This window comes from Ochotona curzoniae, unplaced genomic scaffold (genome assembly GCF_017591425.1).
Source record: "Ochotona curzoniae isolate NIBS_2020 unplaced genomic scaffold, NIBS_Ocur_1.0 contig_883, whole genome shotgun sequence".
NCBI classification, from domain to species: Eukaryota; Metazoa; Chordata; class Mammalia; order Lagomorpha; family Ochotonidae; genus Ochotona; species Ochotona curzoniae.
Genome location: NW_024466599.1, coordinates 68557743 through 68584918, shown reverse-complemented (window position 1 = coordinate 68584918; position 27176 = coordinate 68557743). Strand labels below are relative to the sequence as shown.

The 27176-nt window shown below is 40.6% G+C and overlaps 2 protein-coding genes across 5 annotated transcripts in view; one reads left to right on the top strand and one right to left on the bottom strand.

Moving 5' to 3' along the window:
* Window positions 1-26998, bottom strand: ERLEC1 (endoplasmic reticulum lectin 1). Of its 4 annotated transcripts, none has more exons than XM_040993747.1 (14): window positions 26575-26998; window positions 19595-19699; window positions 16982-17062; window positions 16418-16495; window positions 16059-16122; window positions 14093-14127; window positions 11997-12220; window positions 11776-11905; window positions 8847-9008; window positions 8216-8275; window positions 5810-5934; window positions 2266-2343; window positions 1983-2058; window positions 1-362 (listed from the first exon to the last, which is right to left on the bottom strand). In XM_040993747.1, the coding sequence occupies exons 1-14, from the start codon at window positions 26734-26736 to the stop codon at window positions 291-293; spliced, it is 1452 nt and encodes a 483-aa protein (XP_040849681.1). In that variant the 5' UTR covers window positions 26737-26998; the 3' UTR covers window positions 1-290. The 4 variants fall into 4 exon arrangements, with proteins under 4 accessions (XP_040849681.1, XP_040849684.1, XP_040849682.1 ...); XM_040993750.1 differs by lacking the exon at window positions 26575-26998 and adding an exon at window positions 25838-25915; XM_040993748.1 differs by lacking the exon at window positions 2266-2343 and having other exon boundaries at window positions 26575-26888.
* Window positions 26979-27176, top strand: part of ASB3 (ankyrin repeat and SOCS box containing 3) — a 92279-nt gene continuing 92081 nt past the window's right edge. Inside the window, exon 1 of the mRNA XM_040993738.1 lies at window positions 26979-27138. The gene's annotated coding sequence lies outside the window, so the exon portion shown is untranslated. The remainder of the gene's footprint in view (window positions 27139-27176) is intronic.

Sequence of the window (27176 nt, the reverse complement as noted above, 5' to 3'; positions counted from 1 at the left end):
TAGGCTGGACTCCATATTGCTTGGATAAGATTTATTTCAGAATCACATTATTCAAGCAAAGAAAAAAAAACAGTTCAAAACACACAACAAAAGATGAAAAAAGGTGAGAAAAATGTAGCCTTAGTTTATCAATAACCTCTTATATACACATATACATTCACAAAGTGGTTGAGAGTCCTTTTATATGATCCTTCAGATGAGGTCCAATGGCTTAGAACTCTATGAGCCATATGGTCAGACAGAGACCATCTTGACTCGCAATGATCCGGTTCCCCCAGTGTTCATAGCCTTCAGTTGGGAAGAGAAAGAAGTCCATTTTCATCTGCTGTATCTAAGATTTTACAGATCACTGGAGATTCAACCTAAAAAAAAGCACAAGTCATTAAGAAATTGTTAAGTTGAATCCTTACTGTTCGATGAAGACATCTGCTGAGTATGTATGAGTCCTTGTTTTGGATCTACCACCTAACATAATTTCTACAAACTCAAAGCTTTCTAAATAACATTTTTTCACTGATAAGAAATATCAGATAGGTGTGAAATGGAACTCCTTCACTTAATGTCTTTGATGTATACTTTATTTATTTATCATAAAGATTTATTTAATTTATTTGAAAGGAAGAGTCACAGGGACCTGCAATGGAAGATCTTTTTCTCTGTCTATCCTTCTCTTTGTAAATCTAATAAAAATAAGTATTTTTTATAAAGAAATTAAAAAAATAAGAGATTAGATAGGAATTTCAGCAGATAAAAGAAACACATAAGAATCGAATAGAAATATTGCAGATGAAAAATATGAGATTAATTCATTCAATGGAATGAGCACAGAATGGAAAATAATCAGTATATCTGGAGACAATTAACATGTTACCCAACTGGAACAAAGGAAAAAAGTTGTGAATAAAATAATCTTAGGTTGAGAGACAATTTCAATGTAATAGGATTAACTGGAGTCTCAGAAATGAAGATGAGAAACATGGGGCAGAAGACAATCTTTGATAATTGCTGAAATTAAATTTTGAACCCTCAAAACCAAGAAGCTCACTGAGTTCCAAGCTGCATGAACAGAGAAATCACATTTAGGCCTGGGCCATCCAAGGCAGGACCACAAAGTCTCTAGAAAGAAATGCAGGAGAATATTTTCATGACTTGGAATACTAAAAATTTCTTAGGATAATATTGCCATAAAAGTAAATAAAAAAAAGTGTAGCCAGTTGCAGAGTGGCTTGAACATCTTTTTGTCAGTGCTTCCATTTCTGTCACTTGGCTTTTCACTGACCACATGTATGATCAAATGCTGGGTGTGGAAGCCTGGTGTCTTGCATGCTCACACAGCGCTACAGGCAATGCAGAATGGTACCACTACTTTGCAGAACTCAAGGCAAAAGTTCTGTGACTCAGCAGTTTTCCTATTCATTTGTCCAAGAGAAATGAAAACATACAAGCAAAACAAAAATGCTTAAAAAAATTGTAGTTTAGCCTATTCAGAATACTCTGAAACAAACATCCAGATAAATAGAAAAGCATATTTAGTATACTCATATAAAAATATAAATGAGCAATAAAAACAAAATGAAGCACTGACGCATGCAACAACATGGTTGAGTCTCAAAACTGAGTCAAAAAGGCCAGGCAAGAACTATGTATAGTATCTTTTCATTTGTATGGCATCCAAAAACAGGGTGATACTGTTTTGTAGATTGTGAGGGGGTAAGGAGTGTTTGCAAAGAGAAATGTGAGCCAGATACTCTGTTTTGGGTGACAGTTACACAGGGATATAAAGTTATTAATATCCATTAAACTCAACATTTAAGATTTGTTCATTTTAATTTATATAAATTACACACCAATAAAAACATGTTAGCCATTACAAAAGTGGGATGGGAGTTCTATTAAGTTGTAGAGGAAAGATTACTGACAATCCCTTCTAGATATAACGCTAAAATTTTAAGTTTGGACAAAAACAACATTTTTTAACTTACCCCAAGAATATACTGACAAGAGTGCGGCTCTAGCATATATACAGTAACGGCGTGAGGAGAATCAGACTCTTTACACCTAAAAGACACACTTGTAAGGGATTGCCCAGATCATACAAAGTAAGATTACTTCCAATAATTTTCCTCTTAAACTATAAAAATCCTATACATTTAGGCTTTGTATAATTTAATAATTCACTTGACACTTATTCATAATTAATTTATTTGGCCCACAGGAAACAGGTAAAACAGAAAGGCATATTGCATGACACGAGGGTTCACTTACTTTAGCTTTACTGTCACCTGTCTTGGCTTGTCAGTTATATCACAAATGTCTCCATTCCCATAAAAATGGGACACCATCCTGATGAAGAGAAACACACAAGCCTTATTATACTAATCTAAAATAACGTCACTGCTAGTGTGCCTGGGAAAGCAGCAAAGGATAGTCCAAGTGTTTGGGCTCCTGCAGCCCTGTGGGAGATCTGGAGGAAGCTCAGGGCTCCTGGCTTCGGCCTGGCCCAGCCCTGCCACTCTGGCCATCTGGGAAGTGAACGAGGGGATAGAAGATCTTTCTCTCCTCCTCTGCAACTCTGCCTTTCAAATAAGCAAAAATAAACCTTAAAAAAGATATTTTCTCAAAAGTTCTTTCAAAATATATTCTTTCATAAAAATGTATTTTAGGTTATATGTGAAAGAGTCTTAAAGATTCTATAGAGTATTAGTTAAAAGATATTTTCTACTGGCTTAAAATTAATAATAATGACTTCAACTAGCATATTATTTATTTGCATACAAATAGTTACAAAAAGTTGTTTCAAAGTTATTTGTTGCCACAGTCACATACATTGCTTGTTTCATACAGTAATTCTGTTTTGTCCTCCTTCAAGTTAATGTCATTACAATAATGTGCTGTAGAAATACAAAATTCAAAATCTAGGTCAAACTATAAATCTCAAATGAACAGTATTAAAAGTTTTAATTCTGTTGGTCTCATATTTTTACGCTTTAGCATTATTGCATATGATGCTATAAACTGTTTTCATACGACATATAAACTTTGGGGCTTTAAAAAGTTCATGGAGAATATGTATATACATTAGTGTTTAACTTCCATTTTCCATGAACTTTTTGATACTGCCTTGCACAAGTGTCAGAAAAACCAGCCTGAGGATAGATGCTGAGCTCAGCAGGTAAGTCACCACCTGGGGGCGCTGTATCCACATGGCAGTGATTGGGTCCCAGGCCCAGCTGCAGTTCTGACTGAGGTTCCTGCTCACGTGTGCACCTCGGTGGTGGGCAGCCAGTGATGGGCTCCGGATTTGGTCTCTGCCAGCCACGTGGGAGACACACTGCTTTCAGACACGTGGGCAGCGAACCAGGGAGAGTCACGTTTCCCTCTCTGCTTTTCCAACAAATTAAAAAAAAAAAAAAAAGAAATCATTCTGCTTATTGTAAATGTAAATGCCTATTTTTTTTTTTTTTTTAAGATTTACTTGTTTTTATTGGAAAACCAGATTTACAGAGAGGAGAGAAAGAGAGAAAGATCTTCCATCTGGTGGTTCACTTCTCATGTGGCCTCAATAGCTGGAGCTGAGAAAGTTGAGCTGGTCCAAAGCCAGGAACCAGGAGCTTCTTCTGGGTCCCCCACACAGGTGCAGGGTCCCAAGGCTTTGGGGCGTCCTTGACTGCTGTCTCAGGCCACAAGCAGGGAGCTGGAAGGGAAGTGGAGCAGCCAGGACATGTACTGGCCCAAATGGGATCCCGGAACATGCAAGGAGAGGACTTTAGCTACCAGGCTACTGTGCTGGGCTCATATCTTTCTTTTAATTTTGTTAAATTTCAGAAAAGTCAGCACATGCTGAAAACAATCTCAATACCGTCTGTCTTTGGAAGCTCAAAATTAACACTGAAAGGAATGAATAATTTAAAATTCACAGGGCAAGAGAGTATCTGAGAAGTGAGATTGGTTTAATTTTGTTATAACAAAAGAAACCCATATGGGCCCAAAGAAAGGTAAAGTCATTTTTCAAAAAAAAAAAAAGTTTAATTTTTATTTGAAAGGCAGAGTACAGAGAGAAGGAGAGGTGGGGCAGCGAGGGTGGTGAGGGAGACAGAGCTCTCCCATCTAATGGCTTACTCCCCAGTGGCCACAAAGACTGGGCTTGAGCTGATCTGAAGCCAGCAGCATCTTCCAGGGCTCCTATGTGGGCGCAGGGGCCGTGCTCTGCTGCTTTCCCAAGCTGCAAGCAGGGAGTTGGTTCAGAGGTGGACCGAGTTGGGACACAAACTGGTGTCCAAATGGGATGGAAGGTACCACAGGTGGAGGCTTGGTTAACTATGCCAAGGCACTGCCCAAAGTAATTTTTTAAAAAAGCTTACTGTTGTGGCCCGGGAAAGCAGTCGAGGACGGCCCAAAGCTTTGGGACCCTGCACCTGCGTGGGAGACCAGGAAGAGGCTCCTGGCTTCGGATCGGCATAGTATCGGCCCGTTGTGCTCACTTGGGGAGTGAATCATCGGACGGAAGATCTTCCTCTCTGTCTCTCCTCTCTTTATTTCCGCCTTTCCAATGAAAAAATAATAAAAATAAATCTTTAAAAAAAAAGCTTACTATTGGAGTTGGCATTGTGGCACAGAAGGTAAGGCTGCTGGCATTCCACATGAGTGCTGGCTCAGGTCCTGGCTGCTCTACTTCTGATCCAGCTCCCTGCTGCTAATGGCCTATGGAAGCAGCAGAAGGTGGTCCAAGTACTTAGGCCATTGCCGCTCAAGTGAGAGATGCAGTCCCTGGCTCCTGCCTTGGGTCTGACGCAGCCTTGGCTGTTGTGGCCATGGGTGGGGGGTGAGGGACCAGCGAGTGGAAGATCTCCTTCTCTCTCTGTCCCTCTCTGTGAACTGTGCCTCTTCAATAAATCAATTTTTGAAAAAGATAAAACAAAATAAGCTATTGTCCAACTAATTTTCTTAAAAAAATTATTTTATTGGAAAGGCAGATATACAGAGAGGAGGAGAGACAGAGAGGGAGATCTTCCTTCTGATGGTTCACTCCCCAGGTGGCCACCATGGCTGGAGCTGCGCCAATCCAAAGCCAGGAGCCAGGAGCTCTTCCCGGTCTCCCACACAGGTGCAGGTTGCCAAAGCTTTGGGTTGTCCTCGACTGCTTTCCCAGGTCACAAGCAGGAGCTGGATGGGAAGCAGGGCTGCCTGGATTAGAACCGGCGACCATATGGGATCCCGGTGTGTTCAAGGTGAGGACTTTAACCGCTACGCTACCGCACTGGGCCCTGTCCAACTATTTTTAAGCATAACAACACAAAGGCTAAGTAGCAAAGAGAAATGCCCAACTGTATTTAACACTTAACTAAAGTATAAAGGTCAAGGTTACACATGAAAGAGGCCAATGCTTAAGATGGCTTTGGCTGTGAGAGAACTGAGCTTTTGCTACCAACACCATTGCCATTCTCAGCAACGTACTACAACCATGGTTAGAGAAGCAAAGTTAACTGCATACCATTGCAAGATACTATCCTGCCCACGAACTGTGTCATTTAAATGTGAGCAGAATCCTGGGACACAAATACCAACCAGTAAAGTGAGGCTTAAAAAACATGTAATTTGTAATAAGCAAAGAGCCAGCATTTGAGTCCAAGCAGCCTGATTCCATAAAATGCTTTTACTTGTTAGATCACGCTGTCTGCCCCAGAAAACTAATCTGAAAGATGTCCCTAGTTGGGAGGTGGGGGGAGTTCTATACAGGTTTAAGTGTTTAAATTCTAAGTATTAAATACTTTACTCATCAAATCCAGAGACAGATGAAGCTCACTGTTACCTGACGGTCTGGGTGCCGTCGTCCTGAAGGTGGTAGGCTCTGGCAGTATTCTTCTTGGCCCATTCAATGTGCTCTTCTTGGTTCCATGTCCCCACAACCACAGAGGTTTTCCCACTATCCTTGTCCTAAATCATGAAAAAAATCATCTGTGATAATGTATGTGTGACACCACCAACAGGCATTTGTGCTGTTTTCCTGACCCTCTGAGAAGCCATAGCTTTTATTTTCATCTGTATACTTACTATCTACATTTCCGCATAATGATGTTAGTTACGTTCAACAAGTAGATACTTCAATTCATTATTTTCTCCATTTGTGCTTTTCCAAATAAAGCAACTCACTTCTAGTCAGTCTGGCTATAGATTATTTCTGACTACTATTTCTACTTCTTTTCTCTCTTACATCTGTAAGTTGTGTCAATTCTTTCCTGGAGATCTTTTTTACTTGACACACAATTTTACTTGTACCGGTGGAGGAATCCACCATGGGGGGGTGGGGAATGAAGAGGGGTGGGGGGAATCCCAGTGCCTAGAAAACTGTGTCACATAATGCAATGTAATCAATAAAAAAAAATAAAAACAAAACAAAAAAACAATTTTACTTGTATTTTCAGTACACTCAACTGCCAATTGAGTCTCTCTTTGATAATCTAGATAATACAACCATATATCACTATGATTCTCAGTTAAATAGCTGGCCTGTATCTCTGCTACGGTGTGAATGTGTCACTCCCAAAAGCATGCGACGGGAGCATAAGCAGGACCTCATGGGAGGTGTTCAGCCTAGGAAGGCTCCTGTTCTGGAGTTGACTGCTGCTGACTTTCCGAGGGCCTGAGACTGTGTGTTTAATCTCTTACGCCCTCTCCTCCTCCCCTATAGGATAACACAGTGGGGCAGCCTCTACCACATGCTGCATTAGATTACAAATTACCATCTGTGGTGTTCTGCCATAGCAATACAAAATGGGGCTGACTATGCTTGGCTGCCTATCTTCTCTGCTCTTTTCAGATGAAAAACTTCAAGTGATTTTAATACTGCTTTTTTGATCCCATGCTTACTTTAAAAAAAATTTTTGTTTATTTATTTTCATTGCAAACATAGATTTACAGAGAGAAGGAGACACAGAGAGAAAGATCTTGCATTCGTTGATTCACTCCCCAAATTGCTACAACAGCCAAGGGGAGCTGAGGCGATCTAAGCCAGGAGCCAGGTACAGGGTCCCGAGGCCTTGGGCTGTCCTCCACTGCCTTCTCAGGCCATAAGCAGGAAGCTGGATGAAAAGTAAAGCAGCCAGGACATGAACTGGTGCCCATATGAGATCCTGGCCCATGCAGGGTGAGGACTTTAGCCACTAGACTAACATGCTGGATTCCCCCCACCCCACCCCTCCATGCTTACTTTCATTTTAGAACTTTCTGGTGAGGGCCAGCATTTAGCCTAATAATTAGGAGCCTGGTTAACACACCTAAATCTCATACAGGAGTGCCTGGGTTTGACACGCAGCTCCGTTCCTGACTTCAGTGTCCTGTTAATCCAAATGCTGGTAGGCAATGATGATGGTAGTGTTTGGGGTTCTGCTGCTCACATGGGGTACCTGATCTGGGCCTTGGCCCCCAGGTCCAGATGCTGCACTCATTTAGGGAGTGACCAGCAGATTAAAGTTCTCCTTGTACCAAATGTGTAGGTGTGTGTATATGTATATATGTATATGTGTGTATATACATATATACACACACACACACACACACACACACACACACACACACACGCACTCTGCCAAGAAATCAAATACTAACCACACTATCTTATATGTGCACTTTCTCCCTTTCACCCCTTTCTACCTCTTCGTCTGCCATCCTTTCCTTCTTTCATATTTAAAGCTAGACAACCATGTTGGTCACAAATATACGCCTCACTAGAAATAAAACCCCTGAATGATAAATCAAACAGGCAAGGCCACTACCCAAGTGGCACTTTTTGTTTAATGGGAGAAAAAGATAGTAAACATTTTATCAGCAACTAGACTGAAAGTTCTTGAACAGATACGGAACGGAGAAGCATTTTTTTTCTTTAAATATTTTTAAGATGTACTTTATTTATTTGAAAGGTGGTATGACACAGAGAGAGAGAGAGAGAGCGAGCGAGCTGTGGTTGGGACCAGGCCAAAGACAGGAACCAGGAACTCCATTGAGTTTTCCAAGCACCTGAGCCATTATCTGATACTCCCAGGCACATGAACAGGAAGTTGGATTTGAAGCAGAGGCTTAATACCACCTACCTGACTGTATTCCATATGAACATCATCTCATAATTGAAAGTAATACCAACTTTCCTCCTTTTCCACAAAAGATTTTGAGAACTTTAATCTACCTAGTGACAGAATAATACATAAATGCTGTTGTATACCTCATGATATTGATGTACATGTTTTCCATAGCAGAATTCATATTTCCACCAACCAACACCCTAAACGAAATAAACAGATCAGGTTATGCATAGAGAATGGAATTTGGGCCAGATTAAATACTGCTATGTGACAGGATGAAAATATATGTAATTATAGATCATCGTAATTATATGGTTGAAAATTTAAATTCCTGAGAAATAAAAAAAATGGTAGAGAAGCTGTTGTCTTGCTTTGGTAAAATAAAATGGAATGACAAGTCTACTTGTCAGTGTGTCAATAAACAGGGACAAAATTTTACCTCTGTAAAGGGAGATATTAGCTTAAGTTTTAAATGTGATAGTTACATAGCGAAAACACAGGCTATGCAATCAGATGCCCACACCAGTGATCAACCAGAATCATGACAACTGCCAGAGAAAAGGTCAAGTTTTACCCGGTGAGTGAGGAGAACACAGCGACCATGGGTTAGAGTATACAGAGGTGGTAGTGTAAGAAGGCAGAGAAAAATGTCCATGGGGAAAGACAGGATCTGTCATTTCTCTAGAGAGAAAATTTTTTCCAGTATGGCTAATACCCATTGAGTAAAATAAGTGATAAAGTAAATATTTAAATGAAAAAGTTCCATCTTACCCCATGAAAGCAGTAAGAACCACTAAGGAACTCTTTAATGAGCTGGTCGTCTGTCAGCTTGGATATGTGAGTTGTTCCGACAGTGAGCATTGGCTGAGAGCCAATAGCAATGGGTTTGTGGATTGCTGGAAATTTTTCTTCTTTAGTTGACTGCAGATCTTCCTAAAATTAAACAGAAAACGTTTCAAGGCTTTCATGCCACACTTAATCTTTTTTTTTTTTTTTTTTTGCCAGATCTAGCTTCCATTGTTACTATTATTTTTTTAAGGATTTACGTATTAATTTGAAGGTAGATTAACTTGAGAGTGAGTGAGTGTGAGAGAGAAGAGGGAGATCTTCTATTTACTGATTGATTCACTCCCCAGGCGCCCATGGCAGCTCTGGCCAGGCCAGGCTGAAGCCAGGAGCCAGGAATTACATCTGTGTCATCCGTGTGTCAGGAATCTAAGCACTTGGGCTGTCATCCAGTCTCCCCTGAGCATTAGCAGGGAGCTAGATCAAAAGCATGTTAGCTGCCACTGATATGGGGTACAGGGGTCCCAAGTGGTGAGTTAACATGCGGCAACACACTTGCCTCAAGTTATGTATAAACCAGAACACTTTGAAAATAAAAACTATCCTCCTGTTCTTAATGTATGCTTGCAAAATGGACTGTGGTTGTCTCTCCCTCTCTCCTTTCAAGAGGACCATCACTCTGGATCTCCTGGGGGAAGTGCTTTTCCCTTTCCATTCACTTGTTCACTACACAAATAAAACCTCTCTATGTAAACAAACAAATAAATTAAAGATTTTGGAATGTTTAACATTATAGAGAAAACTTTAAACAAATATTTCCACTATAGTAAGAAGTACAGTGACCATCCTGAACATAGATAACTTCTATTTCATATATTCTCATTATTCTTTTTTTAAAAGGTTTATTTTTATTTTTATTGCAAAGTCAGATATATAGAAAGGAGGAGCGACAGAGAGGAAGATCTTCCATCCATTGATTCACTCCTCATTTGGCCAAAATGGCTAGAGGCTGGCAAGTCTGAAGGTGGGAGCCAGGAGCTTCTTCCAGGTCTTCCACATGGCTGCAGGCGTATAAGGGCTTGGGCCATCTTCTACTGCTTTCCCAAGAAATTAGTAGGGAGCTGGATGGAAGTGAACTGGCACCAATATGGAATGCTGGTGCCACAGACAGAGGATTAGCCTGCTACATTGCTGTGCCAAACCTCACAGCTATGCACTTTTTTAAAGGGATGGGAAAGGCACAGGGCATTTTGCTTGGTAGTTAGGATGCTGGTATGGAATGCCCACATTCCATATTGTCGTAACTGGGTTTCATGTACTTATTTTCTCTTTCTAAAAGATCTGTTTATTTATGTGACAGGCAGAATGGCAGACAGAGGGAATAAAAAGACATCTTCTATCTGTGGTTTACTCTCTAAATGGCAGCAACAATTGTGGCTGAATCATATTGAATCATACTGGAGGAACGTGGAACTCTGTCTAGTTTTCTCACATGGGTGGCAGGGACCACGTACTTCTTAGGCACATGATCAGGAAGTTGGATTCAAAGTGGAATAGCTGGGCAGGGCGTGGTAGCCTAGTGGCCAAAGTCCTCACTTTGCATGAGCCAAGATCCCATATGGGCACCAGTTTGTATACTGGCTGCTCCACCTGTCTTCCAGCTCTCTGCTTGTGTCCTGGGAAAGCAATCAAGGATGTCCCAAAGCCTTGGGACCCTGCACCTTTGTGGAACACCCGAAAGAAGCTCCTGATTCAGATCAGCTCAGTTCCAACCATTGCAGCCACCTGGGGAGTGACCCAGCAGATGGAAAATCTTTCTATCTCTCCTTCTCTCTGTATACCTGCCCTTCCAAAATGGAATAGCTTAGTCTTGAACTGGCACTCCAATATGGGAATGCTGGCAACTACAAGCAGCAGCCTAACTTGCTATATCACAACATTGACCCTGGCTCTGATTCCAGCTAATGAGCAGCCTGGGAGGCTCAGGTATTTGGATCTTTGCCACCCACATGGAAGAACTGGATGTTGTGGGCACTGGACAATAAGCCAGTACATGGGAGCTCTGTCCATCTGTTCCTCAAATAAAGACAAGGAATGGCAATGGAAGATGATGCTGAAGCTAGATCAGAAATGGGTTTTTATTGCATAAATAATGGTTTTTATCTTGAGGTGTAGAACATGTTAACTATCAAAGGATTAAATACATAATCAAATGTTCATTAAAAGAAAGCATTTTATCAGCTGCAAAGGAAGACTAGAAAGGAGATTTGTGAGAACAGTTTTTGGGACTTGGAGATAATGAGTTCTAGAACTACAGACAGTACTGCTTAAAAAACATGTAGAAGACTAATTGTCTTAGAAAACAATCAGGGCTAGGTATAAGGAAAGAACTAGCAAAACGGACTCAGATTTTGTCAACGGGGACCAGCAGAGTGCTTGAAGGCATTAGAGAGGTTACAAACATGAAGCAGGAACAATGACGAGCAGGAGACTGTTGGACTGTGCCAGGTGGTGTCCCTGCCGCAGACACGTGGGAAGACATTACATCAAAAGGGGAAGCAGTACAGAGAAGTGGCTGGAAGCACAGCAGTGAGGTGAAGAATAAAGAAGTGGAGATGGATCTGTAGTCTTACAAGGTTTAGCTGAATCAACCACGTAAAAATGTAACTGACTATAATGTACAAGATGTGCATTATATTATGAAACTGATATTATGAAGCTGTGAGTATACAAGAATGTTAATATGCTTCTGAGAAGTAGTAAACAAAAGAATAAAAAACAATGAGAAGTAGATTTTAATATTTGAGTCAATAAAATAAACCACTACAATACTACAGAAATTTTAAATGTTGATATATGCTTTGAAATTTGGAAAATGAAGCATTTAGAAATTTCCAATGAATAATACTCATACCTCTTTACTTCTCCTAAAAGGCACCCTTAATATTTCTTCCTGCTGCTCCAACTGTCTCAGAGTGAGGGGCTTAAATGGCGAGCCTGGCAGTGACTGGCAAAATATGTCATTCACAGGAGATGCTCTGAACCTATTCAGGAAAACAAAACATTCTAGCTGAGAATAGCACACTTCAAGGCATGTGTGCATTTCATGTTTAAAATATTAAATGCACATCCTACCTATATTTAGGATGACTGCACAAGAGTGGTGTCAAAATGACAACTTCATATTCACAAGTTGTAACTTCAGCTACTGAGAGAATTTCATGCTTAGATTCAGGATGACATATGTACATCACAGTACTTGATCTGGGCCGGTTCTGTTTCAAGCTACAAGGTGTACCGTTTCCCATTCCCACTGGGTAGTAGGGTGTCATCTGACCTTCGATATTTTTAGTGGGAATCTTAAAAAAGAAAAAGAGTGTAAGACAGACTTTTTATTAGAAAGGGAGAAACACTTATTATTGTGAAGGGAAGAGAACTATATTTTATCTATAAGTGGAAAGGTAACATTTGTGTATTTAAGCTCTTCTTCCAGTACAGATTCCTGAGTTTGAGCAAATATCAGTCGGTCTTTTCAGAACTTCTTTAATACAAAGGAAAATTATTACTTGCTACTTAATTAAGTTAATGTACATTTCTGTAAAGGATTATTAAAATCATGATTAATATGAAATTTCCCCAACATTTCTAATGTAAGAAACTAAGGCTAAATACCAAGCCTTTACTAAACAGGACTTTTTAGGGCATTCTTCCCTGAATTCTTAGTAAATAAGTGTCTTAGGTCTACAAACCTCAAGGTTGACTTGTCAAAAAGTGGGGCTATGTAATATAACTCTAATCTTCTAAAAACAGTACTGGCTTTATCAATATGCTTGGTCTTTGTTATTAATAATAACACCATAGAACTTTGAACTCTTACATATCAAATTCTATTCAAGGCCAGCAAAAGACAAATTAAGAAATTTCCAAAGAATGGAGGAATAACATGATCTGGCATTGATTATCAAGAAATTAACTCCCACACTTTTGTCTAAACAAACACAAGAAAAATATAATGTTAGTATTTTACAAAGATGTGTTTCATCATGTCTCTGAGCAAGCTCTTTGGAGGCAGCAATCTCTTACCACTTTGGTCCCCTCTCGATGACAGGTGAAAAATAAATGCTTCAGGAAAAGATAATTTGATATTTTCTGGTTTACTATTTTTATACTCACATATGAAATCAGAAACATCCCAAGTTTAAAGACAAATTGAATTTAGTAGTATGACTGATCTTTTTTTTTTTTGCCATTAATACAAGCAGAATGATAAGTAATCTCAGGTTGTTGGTAGAATAAAACATTAACTTTTGCTACACACCTGGCAGTGTCTGGCTTATACACTGGGGCTCAAGAAATGCTAGTTTTTCCCCTTATCCTTTTCTTTCTCTTTCTTTGTCATTTTATACATTGTGTTCCATCTAGCTATCCTTCAAGTCACAGTAAATAAATATTTTATCTTGAAGGTAGTCTTTAAAATTAAAATCTTTTAAAATAGCAATGCTATATAGTTTAAGTTCTCCCAAAGCCACTCTTTTACAATTGTTACAAGGGTTCCTTTAAGCGATTTTTAAGGATTCTGCCATTTCACTTCACCTTTAAAGAAAAGTATCATGAAATATTCTCTATCAAGACACTATATAAAGTTTGGAAAGTCATAGGATTCAGAGAGTGCTCCTTGAACTACATAGGTATTTAATAATTATGATTAGGCTTCTTAAGGAATCATTTCTTTCTAAAAAATTATCTTAGTTTATTATTTATTCACTTATTCAGTATATATTTATGAACTGCTGAGCGTTCTATACTATGAGCTGAAGAGATGAATGTGCCTTCTTGTAAGATGCTTGCAGTCTGATGGCTTCTTATTTACAATGCACTTCCTCTGTCTCATCAACAGGACCAGATAAGAGAAAAATGTAAAAACTGCTGCTAGAATTCTTTCCAAAACCAAACAGAAGAAATCACTGCTAAGCACAGAAGCACAATGCTATCCAGGATCTCTTCCAGACACACATCAACATATCCTTTTATTCAGGTGTTACTTTAACAGTAAATAGAAGGATCATATTTTAACATTTTTTTTTCAGAAAGAATACGTTGTAAATTTTTGTCTCAATCCTTTGATGTTTTAGATGAAGAACAGAAAGCTATATCCTGTCAATTAAGTTGCATAAATTCATACTTCATTAACAATAAATTTTGAGTTAAAAAAATCAACATTTAGCACTTGCCTCGTTTGACTTTTCCTTTTCCTCTGCTTCTCGTTCTGTGGAATAAAAGAAAAGTCCCCAAAAATGCATGGGACAGACACAAATGGATAAGTTATTGACTACCTTTAAACCTTAAAGCTATAAAGGAGACCAAAACACATAATTGTATCTCACTAACCTCAAAATGATTATGTATCAAAGGACACCAAATTTTATCATTATATCTTTCCCCTTAGAAATACTTTATTGCATGCAAAAAACCTTGCCACAACCATTCTCTTTTGAAATGTTCTTAAAAGTTTATTTTTGGGCCTGGCACGATGGCCTAGTGGCTAAAGCCTCACCATGCAACCACCAGGATCCTATCTGGGCACTGGTTTGTGTCGGCAGCTCTGCTTCCCATCCAGCTCCCTGCTTGTGGCCTGGGAAAGCAGTAGAGGATGGCCCAAAGCCTTGGTACCCTGCATCTTTGTGGCCGACCTGGAAGAGACTCCCAGCTCCCGGCTTTGGATTGGCTCAGCTCCAGCTGTTGCGGCCATTTGGGGAATGAACCAGCAGATGGAAAATCCACTCTGTCTCCTTCTCTCTATACAGCTGCCTTTCCAATAAAAATGAATAAATCTCTCCTTTTTTTTTTTGTTAAGTTTATTTTCATTTGAAAGGCAGAATGACACACAAAGAGAGGGAGAAACCTGTTGCATGTGCTGGTCCGCTCTGTAAATGCCCCTAAGAGCCAACACTGGACCGGACCGAAGCCAGCAGCCTCAATCACCTGAGCCATGACCTGTTGCTTCCCAGGATCACCTTAACGTGAAGCTGGACTGGGAGCTCATCAGTCAGGACTCACACAAGACACGCTGATACAGGATGCAGGTGTCTCAAGTGGTAACTTAATACACCATGCCAAGACGTCCACCTCCAAAGTTTTAAATGTTTTTTTTCTTCTTTCTTTGAAAAGCAGAGATGGAGACAGAGAGAGACAGAAGAGAAACTCTCATATAATGCTGCATTTGCCAAAGCCTGCAGTTACTGGGCCAGAGCCAGGAACAGGGAGCTCAATTTTGATCTTACACAGGAACCTAACACTTCTGGGATCAGCAGGAGGTGAAACCAGGAGTTCGGCTGGGAACTGAACTCAGGTATCCCACTGTGCAATGCAATGTCTTACCAGTGTCGTAATCAATGCAGTTTTTTTTTACTCTCTCTGAAGAGACTTAAAAATTTATTTCTTTCAAGAGATTTCTAAAAACTTTTCTTAAGAGAAGTTTCATCTTAAATTAGTTGGCTAGTTCTACCAATACAGATTAATAAAACTATTTCATCATATGAGCAATATATCTATTTTCATATATAAGAGCTTTGCTCAAACCAAACATGAACAGTAATTATATAAATATATGACATTAACATGTATATTCTATCAGAGTTTAAAAACTGTAATAGTAGCACAAAAAATTAATGTTTTCCAAGGCAGAAAAGAATGAAAACAGATTTCTTCAAAAGATTTTTCTTAGGACTGGCCATAGGTGTTGTGGCACAGTGGTTTAAGCTGCAGCCTGTAATGCTGCCATCCTATGTGGGTGATGATTCAAATCCCAGCTGCCCTGACAATGGCTTGGGAAAAGCTGCAGAAGATGGGCCAAGCGCTAGGACTCCAGCACACACAGGGAGGGGATCACTGGATGAAGTTCCTGGCTTTGGTCTGGCCTGCCCTTGGCAGTTGTGGTCATCTGGGGAGTGAACCAGTGGACAGAAAATCTTGTACTCTCTCCTTCTGTCTCTCCTTTTCTCTCTGTAACCCTGACTTTTGAATAAATAAATAGATGAACCTTTTTAAAGGTTTTATTAACTGTAACCCAAAGGGACAGTTAAGAAATCCATTTAAGTGTTTGAAAACTGACACTCTCCAAGAAATTATCTTAAATTCCAATTTTAACATATATACAACGCATCAGCATTACCATCAAATTATTGTACAGAGACTAACCTTTCTCTGACAGAAGGTTCTTGGCCAACATATTTCCCAGGTAGTACTCATGGATATTTATTTTCTGTATTTAAAAAAAAAAGTAAATTGAGTATTTTGCAAACATATATATATATTTTTTCTTAATTAACATAATAATTGTACATAACTATAGAGTACAATGTGATATTTCAATGCATATACACCACCCATACTGATCTAATTAAGGTCCAATAGCGTTCCCATCTCCTTAACATTTCTTTGTACTGGCACCTTTCATGCAACATAAATACATGTTAAAGAATACAATTTTCAATGATTAATCTCATTATTAAACTTACAATGCTCCTCACTTTATATTTTGAAGAAAAAAAACATACCTGACCAGTTTCTTTTTCTTCATGGTATTGCCGAATGTGTTTCCCATGACATACTTCATAAGTCCAATAGGACTCGATCTAAGAAAGATGGACGCATTTCAACATAATTTAGGTGGATTATTTTTGGTATTTTAAGTAGTTGAGTACATTGTCCCTAAGATTTTGGGTAAGTTTTCATTAACTGACACAATTATGCCTTAGGAAAATGTGAAATGTATTGTTTATTCATACTTGTATGTGACAATTTTGTGAAGGAAATACGCCTAGAATATTTTTGAAGTCTGTATAAACATAAATAACAATTAACACCTTTAAATAAAATTATATTGTGTTAGGAAGCTTTGTTTTGAATTGAAAAACAGAGCAGGTTAAATGGTGTGTATCTGTTGCATATAAAATACAGATATCAAAATAAACAAAATGCTACGAAGCAGCAACCTACATTTAATTCCTAACTTAAAAATGCTATTCAACATAATCAGAAGAAATACAAAAGTAAGTTCAAGGTTGTACTGGCTGCTGGAAAGTTATTTTCTAGTTATTCAATAAACATAAAATACATACTCTGTAGGAACAACTGCTTTGTTTAAATAGTGGTTCCAAAAGCTCTCGCGGATTAGGGCCTTTGTAATCCTTTTCTTCTTCCTAAGAAAGAACTGGAGTTTAATGGTCACAAGTTTTCGAGAACTTACCAAATGTGCTGTTTGAATATAAGTCATTGGCCAAGTCAAAATACTTGGAAATAAAAGAGGACAAAGTCGAAACTTTTAACAAGAAGTTATGGTATCCCACTTTTCTCAAATGAATTTAAGTATAAAATATGAAGCCACAGAACAATCATGCATAGTCCTCATTCTACTTTCCTCCACTCTCTCTTTTTTAAAAGATTAATTTTTAGGGCCTGGTGCGATGGCGCAGTGGTTAAGGTCCTCGCCTTGCACGCCCGGGATCCCATATGGGCACTGGTTCTAATCCCGGCAGCCCCGCTTCCCTTCCAGCTCCCTGCCTGTGGCCCAGGAAAGCAGTCGAGGATGGTCCAAAGCTTTGGGACCCTGCACCCGTGTGGGAGACCCGGAAGAGGCTCCAGGCTTCGGACCGGCATAGCATCGGCCGTTGTGCTCACTTGGGGAGTGAATTATCAGACGGAAGATCTTCCTCTCTGTCTCTCCTCTCTGTATATCCGCCTTTCCAGTGAAAATAAAATAAATCTTAAAAAAAAGATTAATTTTTATTTGAAAGACAGTTACAGAGAAAAGGACAGAGAGAGAGCTCCTCCACCACTGATTCACTTCCCAAATGGCCACAATTGCCAGAGCTGAGCTGAGGTGAAGTCAGGAACAGGTGCTTCTTCTGTGTCTCCCACATGGGTACGGGGCAAAGCCTTGAGCCACCCTGCACTCCTTTCCCAGCCATAAGCAGGTGCTAGGTTAAAAGTGGAGAAGCCAGGACACAACCTGGTGTTCATGTGAGATGCTGATGCCATAGGTGGAGGCTTAGCCTATTATGCCACAATGTTGGTCCTTCTATTTTCTCTTAAAAAGTTTTTAGGTAATAGTTTCTTGAACAAATCTTATAAATGCATTTCAGAATTTTAAAATGCTCTCAACTAATGAAGTTAAAACTACGAAAACTTTAGAACAGCTTAGTCTTTTAGAATATATTGGGAAATTTTAAGGTACATTTCAATTTTCTTTGTTTTTTAAATCTTTCAGACTTAAACACCACATAAGGTATATGGTTATGTGTGTGTACTTTAATCAAAGTTTAAAACAAAATGAAATAATCATCTCAGATTTCAAACCTGAAGAAAACCTAAGCACTAAGTCTAATATTTCTACTTTACAATCACGAAAACATGCAATTGCCTTAGTAACATTTTTGAGTAGGGAAAATGAGTTTCAAATTAGCTCAAGGTTCCATTGCTGATGGCAGCCTACACCATGGCCTCCTCTTGGCTGGTGACACCTTCATTTGTCCATGCTGCCTTCCTGTATCAACTTCAAAGAAGTCATGTCCTTGAAGGATGAATAAAATGTGGTTATTTTAAGGAAAAAAAATGACACAAGCTAAGTCGGAATCCCTAGGTTTGAGATTCAGCTTTCCGCTGCTAAGCATCCTGGTAGGCAGCAGCAAGTGCTAAGGGAGCCACGGCCACTGGGCGACCTGCACTGAGCTCTGGGCTTTTGGCTTTAGTCTACTCCAGCCCTAACAGTTGTAGACATGTGGGGAGGGAATGAGCTGATGAAAATCTCTTTCTCTATGTGTTTTAAATAAAATTCATTCTCTATAAAAATGTCATATTAAAAATTGTATTCTTTAAACATTTTAAAAATTTTAGTCTTATTGGAAAGGCAGATCAGATTTATAGAGAGAAGGAGAGACAGGGAGAAAGATCTTCCATTTGCTAGTTCACTCCTTAAGTGGCTGCAACGGCTGGAGCTGAATGAATATGGAGCGAGGATCTTCTTCTGGGTCCTGGATATAGAAGCAGAGTCCCAAGGCTTTTTGGCTGTCCTCTACTGCTTTCCCTGGCCACAAGCAGGGAACTGGATGGGAAGTGGAGCTGCCAGGATTAAAGCTGGTGGCCATATGGGATCCTGGTGCTTCAAGGCAAGGATTTTCGCCATTAGGCCACCACACCGGGCCCCCTGTATTTTGTTTTAAAACCCTCATGTTTATAAGAGAAAGCAAACCTACAATTTGACTTTCATTCCCAATATTAATAATTGGGAATGGCGGCCTTGTGGTACAGTGGGTTAAGGCATTGTGTATTATGCTACCACCCCACATAGGAGTGTCAGTTCCAGTTCTGGCCACTTTAATTTCAATCCAGCCTCAGCTAATGCGTGTAGGAAGGCAGTAGCCCCAGTACTTGGGCTCCTGTCAAATGAAGTTCTAGACTTTGCCCTGATCTAGTCCTGGCTGCTGTGGGCACCTCAGTAGTGAACCTGTGGATGAAAGATCTTTCTGGTTTTCCCTCTTACACTGCCTTTCAAATAAACAGATCTCAAAAAAATTAATAATTGGATGCTATTTTATCAAAGAATTTAAGAATAATGAGTTAATACTTTCAACCTAAAACAAGGTTACTGAGAAACCTGATACTCAATTTTGTTTTCATTCATGTAGTTAAACTGTTCAGTGAAAGGAATTATCAAACATGGTCTAAAAACTTACCTCATCTCCACTTGTCACAAGGGGAAGTATACATTTATATTTTTCTTTATGTGTAGTTGTCATGATGACATAATTATCTTCTTTATATAAAACTCCAGTTGTGGGCTAGAAAACAACAAAAATATATATTACTTTCTTCAGTTAAACTGTTATCATCATATAATCCTAGATAAGAAGAAAACTCTTCAAACTATTAAGAGATTTTTTAAAATACGTATTTTCAAAGGCGGGAAAAATATTCTGCACGTTTTTGTTCTTTAGTAAATATTTTGGTTGGCATGCACTAATTGTATATATTGTCAAGTTTTGATTCAGGTATACACTGTGTAATGATCCAATTAGGGTAATTGGCATATCCTTCATCCTGCCCCATCATCTCTTTGAAGTCATCTCTTACTAAGATAAATTCTCAGAATCCTCTTACTTACTTGAAAGGCAGAGACAGAGATACAGAGACAGAGATCTTCTATCTGTTGGTTCACTCCACAGATGACCACAATGGCTGGGGCTGGCTAGTCCAAACAGAAGCCAGGAGCCAGAACGCAATCATTGTTTCGCATGTGGGTGGCAAGAAACCAAGAACTTGGGGGCATAATCTTCTGCCCCACCAATCACATTAGCTGGGAGCTGGATTGTAAGCAGAGCAACCAGGACTCACATGGTATACTCTGACAGGCGATAGTGCTATCGCAGGTTGCAGTTTAGCTCTTGGTGCCACAACTCCAACCCACTCTAAATCTTCTCTGCAATGTATTTATTTTAAAAGAAAGATGTATTTATTTTACTTGAAGGCCGGAGATGAGAGAGAGAAGAGATAGATCTTCCACACTGTGGTTTATTCCCCGGTCATTACAATGGTCAGAGCTGGGCAGGTGTGATGCCAGGAGTCCAGAGCTTCTTCAGGATCTCCCACATGGGGTGCAGGGTCCTAAGGCTTTGGGCCATCCTCTATTGCTTTCCCAGGTCATAAGCAGGGAGCTGGAAGGGAAGTGGAGCAGCTGAGACATGAACCGGTGCCCAAATGGGACACCAGTGCCACAGGCTAAACCACTGTGCTATCCCCAGTAATTTTTTTTTTTTAATGACAAAATCAAGACAGACTTTTTTCTGACATTACAAACGTATTTTAAAAAATAAGCAAAATAAGGTTTGGAATATAAGAAAAATAGTAATAATGCAAAAGTATATCTAAAATACCAATTAAGAGGCAATGAAGATATTCTATCACGGGATATACTTATTTTTTTCTTGGTTTTCTTTAAAGCTTTATTTGAAAAGGAGAGAGTCTGTATGTGTATGCATGATAGAAACAATCTTTCATCTGCTGGATCATGCCATGGTGGCTTCAACAATCAGGGCTGGGCAAGAAACCTAGAACCCTACCCAATCTCCTAGATGGGTGACAAGACACAAGTACCCACGTTGTCATCTGCTGCCCTCCCAGGTGTATTAGAAGGAAGCTGGTTCGGAAGCTGTTTCTGGAACTCAAATTGGCAATATGACACAGCAGGCAGGCATTCTAATCAGCAGCTGCACCACAACACTCACTCCTACTTGTTAAGTCTAATAGTAATTTCTGTGTACAAATAAGAATCCATTGCAGTTGACTTTATTTGGAAAGGCAGAGAGACAAAACAAGTTGTTAACTGCTGGTTCACTCCCCTGATGCCTGCAACAACTTAGGTAAGGCGAAGCTGGGAGGGAGGGATTCAGTTCAGATTGCCCAGCAACTGGCAGGAATCCAGTTACCCGAGGTCAAATTTAACATGAAGATATTCATAGAAACATGTACTGAGTTGTGCCAAGAATTTGGCCTGCAATCTTGTCAAATAATTCCTATTCTGTAGTGAAGGCAGACAGTAGCTTATGATTTAAACGTCAAGTTCTTGATGTTAAAAGTAGAGTTCCAGAGCATCATTTACTACAAAGTTTACCACAGGGGCCAGCATCATTGCATTGCACTTTAAGTCTCTCTCAGTGGTGATAGCATTCCATATGAGTGCCAGTTCAAGTCCCAGCTGTTCCACTTCGAATCCAGCTTCCTTTCAATGGGCTGGGGAAGCAACAGAAGACGGCCCAAGCGTCTGGGTGCTTTCGCCCACATGGGAGACCTGGAACAAGCTCCTGGCTCTGGACTGGCCCAGTTCTGGCCATCTGGGGACTGAACTAGCCGATAGAAGATCTCTTTGTCTCTCTCTTTTTTTAAAGATTCTTTTATTGAACAGGCAGATATACAGAGAGGAGAAGAGACAGAGAGGAAAATCTTCTGTCTGATGGTTCACTCCCCAAGTGACGGCAATGGCTGGAGCTAATACAATCTGAAGCCAGGAACCAGGAACTTTCTTTCAAGTCTCCCACACAGGTGCAGGGTCCCAAGGCTTTGGGCCGTCCTTGACTGCTTTCCCAGGCCACAAGCAGAGAGCTGGATGGGAAGCAGAGCTGCCGATGCGTTCAAAGCAAGGATTTTAACCACTACACTATCACGCCAGGCCCTTTTCTGTTTTAACTCTGCCTTTCAAATAAGAATATCTTTTAAAAAAGTAAAAAGTTACATTTCAATTAAAGATGTTCACTACAATACTAAGGATAGGAAAAAATGAGTTGCTAAAATCACAGCAAAGAAGAGAAACTCCTGCATCAAAGTCACTTCTTGAACCAAGACTTTCAATAAAACAGACCAAATACAATTTTATGTGAAATTGTGAGCTACTTACAGGGATCACAGATACAATTTAACACAATTTATAAAAATCACTGGAAAAAGTAATCTTTTGTGACTTCTAAAGTTTAAATACTTTGGGGGCCAGTGTTGTAGAAGAGTGGGTAAAGCCACTGCCTGGGATGCTGGTATCCCATATGAATTCCAGTTCATGTCTTATCTACTCCACACTTCCATTCCACCTCCTTGCTAACGCCTTCGGAACATCCAGATGGGCCAAGTTTTGGGGCTCCTGTTACCCATGTGGGAGACATGGAAGAAGCTCTTGGCTTCAGACTAGCCCAGCCCAGGCTAATGCAATCATCTGGGGAATGAATTAGTGGATGACAGATCTGTTTCTCTCTCTTTCTCTTTCTCTGTGTAACTGTGACTCCCTAAATATATCTCTTTAAACAATAATTCTCTTTAAAATATTTTTGACCTACTAAAATGCCTTTTTCTGATTTTGTTATGTTAATAAAATAATCTGAATGTGCAGAAATACAGAACAAAATTTCTTGTAACTAAGATATTTTCATTATGAGATACTAATGATTTCATATAAAAATTATTCTTTTTTAAAACTGAGAGGCAGGGATCCAGAGAGTAAGAAGTACAGATGGACACAGAGAGCCCTGCCCACTGTCAGTTCATTTCCCATATACCAGAAAGGCTGAGGCAGAACTGGGAATCAAATCTAGGACTCCTACTTGGGTGACAGACTCAAGTCCCCCCAGCACTCAGCTGCTGCCTCAGGGAATATGCATTAGCAGGACACTGGAATCAGTGCCTGCGCCGATATGGAACCTTGGCACCCTGAGAGGTACCTGTCCTTTCCAGCATCTTTGCTCCTAACATGAAATTTTAACATAAAACTATTAAGGGATTATTTTTTAATTTAAAAGGAGTGAGTGAGTAAGCACACAAGAGAGCAAGCTCTATTTGCTGGTTCATTCCCCAAATGCCTTTGTGGCCAAGCCCAGGATGAACTCAAGCACACAGTCTGTATCTCCCACCTGAGTGTCAGAAACCCAATTACCTGAACCATCACTGTTTCCTTCCTGAACTGGCAGGAAGCTGGGGTTAGAAACTGATTCCAGTGCCCAGCAGAGCATCCTCGTTTTGCACGTGCTGGGATCCCATCGGGGGCCGGTTCATATCCCAGCTGCTTCACTTTCCATCAAGCGCCCTGCTTGCATTGCAGTCTGGGAAACCAGTAGAGGATTACCCAAAGCCTTGAGACCCTGCACTGTGTGGGAGACTCAGAAGAAGCTCCTGGCTTTGGATCAGCTCAGTTCAGCTCCAGCCGTTGCGGCTGTTTGGGGAGGGAACCAGCAAAAGGACGATCTCTCTGTCTCTCCTCTCTATATATCTGACTTTCCAATACACATAAATAAATCTTACACAGAAATTGAATGTAGGTATTCCTATGTGTAGTACATATATGCTAACTGCTAAGGTGAACACCCACTGAGAGAGTAGGGGACCAGGTTAAAGAACTTAAGAAATGTCTTAGGCACAGGTGAAATTCACAATATTTGCTATTACCTTCAGGAATTAAGACTATTAGAAAATGAGAGATGAGATGGTCTCTGGAGAGGCTGCAAAACAGACTTGGTGATACAACCTGGCATTATACAAGTAACTGATACATTATAAACAATGAAATTAGCATTCCTCCCAAGTGTACTGCTTAGTAATGGTTTTTAGTATGAATAGTCTTTAGTAGCAACAGAAGTAGACATAAAACTCAGTTTATGTTGTGGTTAAACTTGGTGGAATTCATCAACTCTGTAACCGAAGGAGTAACTGACTGCTTCAATGACACAGAGATGATACTTCAGAAGGAAAACATACACCCTAAAGCAAAACAGTGATTTTAAAAAGCGGCAAAGAAAGAATATCAGAATTATTAACTTGTTACACTCTAAAATGTTTTGGTTCTTAATACTCTTTTGAATAAATGAAAAATAGACTGTAAGAGATTACAATTTTTTTGAGATATCTGTATAAGAAGATGATTTAGAGCAGAGTTTTAAAGTAAAAAAAAAAAAAAAAAATTCCAGATCTTCTAGTGTCTTGCAATTTCAGGTGGTAGAGAGACAAAGGGTCTTGTCCTACCAATTCATATACCTGCTCTATATAAAAGTCTAACCAACTGGATCATTAGAAAAAAGAAAAAATGGCACTGTCAGGTGAGGACAGTGGTGTCAAACTCTGAAAGCAGATGTAAGATTACAGAAGTATTTAAACAAAAAAATTAAAAGACTTTTCCATGATGACCATAGATGGTTTTTGCTGATTCACAAAAAACATTGTTTTTTTTTTTCAAAATTATTTAAATAAAAAAATTCCTCCCCAAATCATTAAGTGTTTGTATTTTAGATTAAGTTATTGCAAAATAAAAGTAATGAGATACCTGGACCTGGTGGCGTGGCCTAGCGGCTAAAGTCCTGGCCTTGAATGCCCCGGGATCCCATATGGGCGCCGGTTCTAATTCCAGCAGCTCCACTTCCCATCCAGCTCCCTGCTTGTGGCCTGGGAAAGCAGTCAAGGACGGCCCAAAGCCTTGGGACCCTGCACCCCTGTGGGAGACCCGGAAGAGGTTCCTGGTTCCTAGCTTCAGATTGGCACAGCCCTAGCCGTTGTGCTCACTTAGGGAGTGAACCATCAGACAGAAGATCTTCCTCTCTGTCTCTCCTCCTTCCTGTATATCTGACTTTGTAATAAAAATAAATAAATCTTTAAAAAAAAAGTAATGAGATACAAACCTACAAAATGTAATTTACAGATCAGTGAAAGGTTAACAAGGCTGGAATCTTTATTCATTTCTCTTATTAACAATCACTGGTGACAGAAAGAAAACTACGTTAGGATTTGGTAGTAACCAAAAATGCCAATGTCAGTAATCTGCTTATAGTCTGCGAACAGTAACCAAAAAAAGCTAATTTTAGTAATTCGCTAATAGTCTGCTAGATTTTGGGGATGCATGCAAGCATGTTTTAATTAAAACAAATAAAACAAACAAAAAAACCAACACAGGTCCAAGAGTAAAAAAATTTAATGATGACATTCTCTCAATATTTATCATATTCATCCGAAATATTCTCACTCACCGCAAGTCAGCTTACATGATATTTACTTTCTAACAAAAATTGCATGTAGGTATTTCACCGTTGTTTATCAGTATTTAATGGCATTAATACAAATGTAAACTTGACCTTGCAGATAAATATTTACCTAGATAAACTACAGAGTCATTGAACAACCAGAACAGAGAACATGGCAAGCAGTGGAGAACCGAAACAGGTGTGAAACACAATGCAAGCAAAAGATTAACATCTGTGCACGTACAAAGCTATGTGGAAATGACAATCTGGTTACTCTTTTTACATCTTGGTGTCACTTCTTCATGTCTCAATGAAGCAGTAACAGAATGATATAATAAATAATCTCCCAACTGGAATGACTGCAGACAATTGGAAAAATTATATATATATTTTTCTTCTGGGAGTTCAATTTGGAAAGAAATGAATTACGCTTACTGTAAGATCATGATCTTATTGGCTATACGTGGTAGCCAGATCTTTCAGCAGTTGACGCCACTAGAACAGAATTTTCATTGCCGTGAGGTTATAAATGCGTTAGTAGTGTAAGGAAAAAGAAAAAAAGAAAAAAGAAAAAGAAACCCACATAGACTCTCTGGGTCTAACAGTCCTACAACAAGACTGTATATTCTGAATGTAAGGGTCATTACCAAGTCACAAGGCAAACAGCTCTCTTTGGAACCTTTTTTTTTTTTTAAGTACGAAAGCTCCCCTGGGGCAGTGTGTGTGTAAGGTGAGTGAATTCGAGAGAGGAAGATGTGCAGCCCGGCTGTGAGGGCAGGGGAGTCGGCTGGAGGAGCGAGGGCTGAGGTGCGCTCCCCTAAGGGCTCCCGCCACACGGTGGGAGTGTCGGGAAGGGCGGTGTAGTGCGACGGGATTTAAAGAGGGCAGAGCAGGTAGACCGTCCGCCTGCCCAGGTGCTTGGCGTGAGGGGCCCACCTGTGCAATGTGCCCCAGTGAATGAATGAACGAACGCAGGGCAAAAGCAGCTTTGGCTGGGGCAGCGTGGGGTGGCAGAAGGGAAGCACCTGCAGAGACATTTTTCTTTTTTAGGGGGGGAGGGAGAGAAAAGGCGGGGACAGAAAAGCAAAGACAACCTGCGGAGTGGGATAGGGGCTGCAACCTTAGTGCCAGGAAGAGGAGAGATGGCTGCGAGGGTTCGCGGAGGCACTGACCAGAGAGAACTCGGTGCCGGGCCAGTTGACTCGGAAAGGGATATCGTCGCTGAGCGGGGGAAGCGCTCGGCCGCCGCCGGACGCCTGCAGGAGGCCGCAGAGGACCAGTAACACCGGCCCGCCGGGGACCAGGCTCCGCGCGCCGCCGCCTCCTGCCTCCATCCTCCGCCGCCGCTCTCTCCAGCCGCCGCCACGAACCCCCTCTGCCTTCAGCGGAGAGGAGGAGGAGGCGGCGGGACGAGAGAGCGCCCGGGCAGCCGGGGGCCCAACCGCCGCCACGTCTCCTTCCGGAGAACCGGCCAACGCCGCCCCCGCCCCCTCGGACAGCCCGCCACCCTTTCCGGTGGCAGCGGAATATCAACATCCGGGGCTGGGAGGGCCGTCCTCCCTACGGAAGCCGGAGCGCCGTCCGGGCTGCTCTGGTGGCCGACCACCCTAGTTCACATTTGTGCGTGTGAGAGGGGCGTGTGCGTGTGCGTGTGGCGGGGAGGAATCGAATGCGGTCGCCTGTGGGGAACTGAACGCCCGGAGACGCGGCCTGACGAGCGGCGGCACTGCGAGCCGGTGAGTCGTGGAGGCGGCCGCCGCCGGGGAGTGGGTGG